Source organism: Limulus polyphemus, unplaced genomic scaffold (assembly GCF_000517525.1).
Source record: "Limulus polyphemus unplaced genomic scaffold, Limulus_polyphemus-2.1.2 Scaffold7487, whole genome shotgun sequence".
NCBI classification, from domain to species: domain Eukaryota; kingdom Metazoa; phylum Arthropoda; class Merostomata; order Xiphosura; family Limulidae; genus Limulus; species Limulus polyphemus.
The window spans coordinates 20,916-28,211 of NW_013673097.1; the positions used below are offsets into that span (position 1 = coordinate 20,916).

A 7,296-nucleotide genomic window follows, 5' to 3' on the forward strand; every position below is an offset into this window, starting at 1 on the left:
AACAGGAACTTTGGTAAACGGGAACTTTGGTAAACGGGAACTCTGGCAAACGGGAACTCTGGCAAACAGGAACTTTGGTAAACGGGAACTTCTTTGACTGAGAGCTACAAAAGTGAGTTACTTCTGATTTTAAAAATCAGTAAATAAGAAAACTCGTGTGGTGCATGAAACTACTTAGTTCTGTGAAGTACGGGGATTATGTAGTACTCTGAACTATGGGGATTATGTGTTTTCTGAGGTAAGGGGGTTATGATTACAGAGATTATATAGTACTCTGAACTACGGAGATTAGGGTACTCTATACATGAAGGTTATACGTCAGTATACTCGACATGACAGATAAGACTATAGAAATATTTATTAAGTAAATCGTGAGGTGATAACTTACAATAAATGAAATTGTGATTCTACACAAAACGAAACCAACAGACTTATTATTGCGACGCCTTATTTGGAAATTAATCTTTAAAATTAATCATAAAAATATATTTTCCACACAACACGTTAATATATATATATAGCTTCCATAGGTTGTGTGTATATAACGCGTTAAATTATAACTATTATACGGGATGTTAAAATATAGGTACAAATCGAAGTGTTAAAATGTTGTAAACATTCCAGCTGTTAAAAATTTTCGCTTCGCAGTGACTGTAAACAAACTAACATAGTTTAACGTACTGATTAAGACGAAGTGTTAGTATTACTAATTGTATATTGATTCGGACTATTATTCTCGTCCGTCTGAATAATTATATCCTTAGTAAAAAACTAGCACATCAAAAACAGTGACAATTACAACTGTCATAGAGGGCGCTAAATAACACCAAATATAATGTCTTGTTCACCTGATAATCTGTTACATCACGATATTCTAAATATCGCCTCACAAATGTCTAGAGCAATTCTTTAATTTACCCAAGAGTGCAGTGTAATGGTTATTAAATTCGGCATAAACGCTAACAGTTTATACATAAATTCAAAATACATAATTTAAATTTTGTTTTACTTATAAAAGAAGCTAGCCAAACGTAATGGTTGGAAAATGTTTCTTAGGTATCGTCAAGCGGTGTTTCAGAAGTACTTATCAATCAGATTTAGTTTATATTTCAGGTAACATTTAAAATTTTATAATAATTTAAAGTTACAACGTGTTTTAATTTGAACTCAAAATCAGTTTTGGCATTACTCAAACAGCGTCTACATCTAATTAATTCAGTGTTCGGTGATGCTTTTACTTAAAAAAATATTTAAACCAATTAAAATTAGTTTTACTTTTAATTAAACAACAACCAGAGCTAATTAAATTCAATGATGCATTTACTGAAAAGGGCGTTTGACCATTAAAGTCATTTTTGAAGCCACGAACTGGATATTCAAAAGCTTAGAAGTGCAAAGAAATAATAAGAAAATCCTAATAAAACTAAACATCAGTAACACGAAAACCCATTTAAAGGAGAATGTTAAACCTAATTCTTTTCTACAAAAAGTTTCATTTTTAGAAATGAAAAATCATTCCAAGGTCTCGTAACATAATGCCTTACGAAACAAGTCAAAAAGATTACAAATACATTTAACAGATGGCAGCACATTCCAGGGCTTATATCGTTCTCGTAACATAGAAGAACAACAAGGGACTTTTCGGTCCTTCTACGCCGTTCCATCAACTACATTTAACGCTAAGTAACTGAAAGTCATTCCTTATCATTCAGATATTCATCAAGTCTTCCCTTAAATTAACTACATCCCCCACAACTGAAGTCAACCCACTCCAAAGGCCCCTTTATTAGAAAAATATAGCTGAAGATGACTCCTACGCTGCTCAAACTTGTTTATATCCCATAGTTTACTATTCTCGCCATTAAATGCTGAACAAAAAATTATGCATTAACACTATTAATTCCCTTAACAGTCTTAAACACCACAATAATCCCGTTTGACTGAAACCCATTTGTAACAACCCTCTGCTTTCTTCCATTTAGCCAGTTTTCTTTCCAATGTGCCAAGCTCCTATAGTGAGAACCTTTTTAATAAGTCCTTCATGTGAAACCTTGTCAAATCCTTTCTGAAAGTCCATATATAGCCTTACCTCCATCTAAACAAGTAATAACTTCTGCAAAGAATGTCAAAAGATTAGTAAGGCAAGACTCCCCCCTAGCGAAACCATGTTATCTAACAAAATTTTAAATTTTGTTAAATGACTTTGCAAAGCATCTTTTATCAGACTTTCAAAACATTTTCCCACCACTGATGTAAAACTAATACTTCCTATCAAACATATTTAATATACGGATGTGTTATAAAATAAAACATCTTTTGATAAACGTGGTACCTCACAGAAGTAAAATGTTGGACCTTCAAATTTAAAAATATCAACAAAAAGTTGTTTTACATTCAACTGAGTTTGGTTTTCTAGAGGTTCTTACGTGAATATAACTAGGTGCCATCTGGTGAGTATGCCTTCCATCCGGTGAGGCAGACCTTTTGCATCATACAAAGTTTTTTTTTTCTTCTGTCAGTTACATCATTCAGCACAAAAAAACTTACCAAAACGTTTGTGTGAAATCGGATCCCAGCAATAATCAGTGCCATTAATCAGAATATTAATGGTCCTTTTGTTTATATTTGAGTGTGAGAAACTCGTGTACTATTTGGGATCTCGTAAACAATGAAGTTATTTGGTACATAATGGTTTGGAAAAACGAGTTTAAAAAGTCCATGGTGTTTATATGGACTCCATCGATAACTAATCCAGTTCCATTTTCTCTAACAACTATTTGGAAGCGAGGTGGTCCTAGATATTTATCGATGGAGTTACTTTTTACACGCCCCTTTGTGGCTTAGCAGTAAACCTGAGGGTTTCGTTACCCGCAGTGGGAAGAGCACAGATAAACCATTCTATAGTTTAGCGCTTAACAACAAACGTCATATATATAAATATGGTAGTTTATATTCAAGCCTTCTTACCTCGCTAGAAGTGAACTGGAATTTGTTAGCATTACACTTTTCGTGAGCCAACTAAAGGTGGTGTATTCAAATTATATTTATTCTAGTTTTAAATTCGCAAATTAAGCGCGTTTTTAGAAATAAAATTTAATAGCACGTATCGTTCATATTGATAATAGTGCGCCATCTAGTGATTTCCACATAATTCAAAATTTATTAAAGTTTTTCTTCTTCATTTAAATTTGTTTTTGTGTTTGTTGATAAGAGCAAAGCATAATGGTCTATCTGGGCTCTCTACCCACCGCGTGTATTCAAACCCAATTTGTAGTGTTGTAAGCCTTTATATTTACCGCTAAGCCACAGAAAAAAAAACTTATCTCAAATTAGTACCGAAAAGTTTACTAGGTCACGATTCCATATCGTCGTACATTTTATTTTTTGATAAAATTCAACAAATAGAATAACCATTCAACATATTTTGCATTAATTTATTGCCCTTAAATTCACACGTATTATATTTTAATATTTTAACATTCATAAACGAGCTGAAAGGTGACAAAATTAATTACTTACAGTTCGAATGCATGTTTAAATAAAATTAAAAAAGAACAAAGAAATGCTTCATTCATGAGACAACGGTTTGTTTTTTGTATAGTAGCGGAAAGGCTTAGGCTTAGCAAACGGTCTAGTAATTTCAACAAATAATGGATAATATTTACTAAAAACATTATAATACAATCCCAGCATGTGATCTAAAGGGGGAGGGGGGCAAATTTTTAGTGAATCATATTCAATAAACAAATTCAAATATAATTTTAACTTCCTTGCGCTACATACCTTAATTTGTTTGTCCTGGCCATAGGAAAGAAAGTAGGCCTAGTAATAACACACATTAAAATGCCTATAGTAAAGATAGTTTAGGTATAATTATCACACCCCAGTGTCACGTTTAGGTGTTCAATTAATGTCACAATGTCAACACATCCCGTTCCATTTTTTAAAACCAACTTTCTTCATTGTTGATGTTGGGAATACATTTTTTATCACAAGGATCTATGAAAATTTTAAACAATGCACTTAAAACATATATTGTTTCGTGAATGGGCAACAATAAATGATTTTTTTTTAAATAAATGTCAGCACAATAATCCATTAACAATGTGAGTTTTCTGAAGTCAAATTGTTCATCTTAGGCCTAATTTTTCTTCAGTTCGTCTATTAATTCACTGAAACATCCAGCAAACCATTTTGACTCTTGTTTAACCTTCTCTCTCACCTGATTTCCACCGAATCCAATAAATCCATCCTAAAAACGGTAGAAAAAAAAATAAGGCAACTCACAAAAAACAACACATTGGTGAAAACAACTCTTTGCATAATCAAATACACGAAGAGAACTTTTTAAATGTAGTTATTTATCAGACTTTGAAATAAGTATTGTTTCCTACCAGGTTGTTTTTTTTTAAGCAAAAATCAAAGTAATAAAATCTAACAGCACAGCTAAAACCTAAGAGTTTTTTTTTACATAACGTCTTTGGTGGTTACATTCTGAAACCACTGTTGAATAGAATATCATTCTGTGGGAGAGTTACCACAGTCTTCATGAAAAACAAACACTGTTGTTAGCATAATCATGTGAATATTATAAGCACTGTAAAATAATAAAATACAAAAAAAGGTATTAAGTGGTCTTAAAGTTATTAAACTGATTTCTGGGCAAAATTTTTCTTACGGTATGACTTAAAGCATTCTTTTGTCACACAATGGGTTGAAAATGCAACATTATACATTTTTAAGCCATCAATAAACATAAAAGTATCTAAAATTCTTTCTTTAAATCATGTCATTATTTACACTTTTATATAAGTAGAGTACTCTTAAATAATATTTTTTATATTAATGTACAATACGTACAGCAGGAGGACACGCAGCAAGGTCAGTAGCGCCATCTCCTACCATTACTAATCGTTGATAACCATAATACTGTTTCAAATACTTAACAACTTGAGCTTTTCCATCTTGCCTTGATGTTGGCTGGTTTTCATCGAATCCAGCATAATCTCCTAAAACAAAAACACTGATTAGTGATTGTAAACTGAAATATCAAAGACAAATCTCAGGATAAAAAGGAATTCTAATTTATGCATTTACACAAGATATTATAGTCTAGAGGAGCTTCAATAATAACATTTCAGTATCTTTTATTCTAAAAAATTCCTAAATTCGGTTCATGGTTACCTAAGTTACGCAAGTCTTAAACAAATATTCGTTCAATGACTGAATTATGTTGTATAGCCAGAAAAGATCATTGTGTAATAAAAAAAAGACAAAAAATAAACAGTTTATAAAACTGTCACAGGTTAGAATCACCTTCAATCTCAATTCATAGCTCTAACAGAACACCTGAATTAATCTAACACAATCAAAAGGTTGGCTTTACATATAGGGCATATCTTAGTTAAAATTTGTAATTGTTTTTAAGATGTTATTGGTAGTTAAACATTGTACTTTTAAAACTATTTGAGTCAATGATCAAAGTAACTGTTTTAAGAAAAAAAAAAGACTTTTTTTTTTCTTTCATTACAATACCAAAGAAAAAAAGTTTTAATTTAAGTAAATGCTTGTTTCAAGCTAAAGTTGTGTTGTTGTTTTTTTTAATATAGATTCCTTGCCTCAGATTTGAACAGGACACCAGTCACATGCCAGGCTCTACCAACTGAGCTGAAGGTTTAACCCCACAGCACTTACTCTTAAGCTGCTTTTTAATAACTCAACCTAACAAAAAATAAAATACCTACAATTGAGAAAAATCTATAACACCCAATTACCAAATTAAATATAAAAAAAACAAGAATTTATGAAATACATACAAAAAACGTAATTTTCTCTTTCCTTCTCGATATTTACCATTAAAATAAAACTTGAGGCGATTTGCAAAAATGTTTTTCATTGGAATGTCTAATTCTCGAGCAACGGGTTCAATGATGGTCTGGAATCCTCCAGATACCAAGTATACATGGACACCGTGTTGATGGAGAAGTTTCACAAGTTCTCTGTAATACAGACATAGACCACTGAATGTAACGAATACTTTAGCTGCTTTATCAAAAAAAAAAGGCCTTTCAAAATTTTACAGACAGGAACATTCTGTATTGACTGATTTGTCAGAGGAATACACTCGTTAGCATAACGTGTAGTTTACCAAGTAATTTTGATTTTACAATACTGTTTATGAGCATCACAATTAGACAGCGTATAGTAAAATACAACTAACAGAAAATGTAATTTTGTTAAGAATCTCGCATTAAACAATCTCCAATTAATGGCTTAAATAGCATTTAAAATAAACAAAAAAAAAAATCACCTCAAACTTGATCATAGAATTTTTATTACTGTGTAGGTAAATATTGATTAATAGTGTAACATTCATAATAATAATAATAATATTTTATTCATTCTTTTTGAACATACCCAAGATTAGTGTTTCCCAAATTGTGGCATGTGTCCCCGGATATGTGGTTACTCATTATGAGTTATATAACAATAAATGAAGAAAAAAAAATTAAATAATGGCATATGTTCTGACAAAAAAATGATTTTCTTAAATCTAAGAATGGATATTGGACCCAATAGCTGACGATTATTGAATTTTAATAATTGTTTCTAAGTATCTCGATACGTGTATGTATAGGCAAAAAGCCAGCACCATATAAAAAAATGATGAAAAAATATAGAAAACAAAACACATTTATCCACTACTGCACCAGTAACACAAACACAAAACAAGAAAATAAAAAATTATAACAGTTGTCGAGAAATTACAAAATCTATAATTTTTTTTAAAGGAAAATGTTTACATTTGAGAACTATTGCTGTGGAAATTACTCTTCAGATTTTATACTTTTTGCTTCCCCAAAAAAAGGGACCAAAGGTTGCCTGCAGGGGGGTCACCTGTTTTAACCACTTGCACCATTATACAGTAGTGTGTTGTCTGTCAGTCAGTCAGTCAATAGACACTAAAATGATGTCACATAAGGGATGTTGCAATTTGTACTTTCGTGACGTCAGTAAAACAAGCACATGCTACAAATCATAAGAATTATACACTCCGTAGGCTACAAAACAGCAATGAGATACGAATTTAAGAAGCAAAAAACTAAAATATTTGTTAACTCTTAATTTTGGTTTTATTTACTCTTGAAAGAGAACACTTTTAGGGACCATGCAGAAGTACATATAGTACTATCTTGATGAATGGTATAATTTTTAATTTTCTTGTGTGTGTGTGTGTGTGTGTGTGTGTGTGTGTGTGTGTGTGTGTGTGTGTGTGTGTGTGTGTGTGTGTGTGTG

The 7,296-nt window shown here is 31.5% G+C and overlaps 1 protein-coding gene and 1 long non-coding RNA gene across 4 annotated transcripts in view; one reads left to right on the forward strand and one right to left on the reverse strand.

Moving 5' to 3' along the window:
• The window catches only part of LOC111089822, a 20,182-nt gene extending 14,337 nt beyond the window's left edge, over positions 1-5,845 (forward strand). Inside the window, exon 3 of the long non-coding RNA XR_002613998.1 lies at positions 5,610-5,845. This is a non-coding gene — a long non-coding RNA (uncharacterized LOC111089822). The remainder of the gene's footprint in view (positions 1-5,609) is intronic.
• The window catches only part of LOC106474656 (phosphoserine phosphatase-like), an 8,729-nt gene continuing 4,846 nt past the window's right edge, over positions 3,414-7,296 (reverse strand). For all 3 annotated transcript variants that reach the window (XM_013935349.2, XM_022402958.1, XM_013935347.2), the window contains 3 exons: positions 5,854-5,999; positions 4,861-5,009; positions 3,414-4,252 (listed from right to left, as the gene is read on the reverse strand). In XM_013935349.2, coding sequence (XP_013790803.1) covers positions 4,142-4,252; positions 4,861-5,009; positions 5,854-5,999 — 406 coding nt within the window. In that variant the 3' untranslated portion in view covers positions 3,414-4,141. The remainder of the gene's footprint in view (positions 4,253-4,860; positions 5,010-5,853; positions 6,000-7,296) is intronic.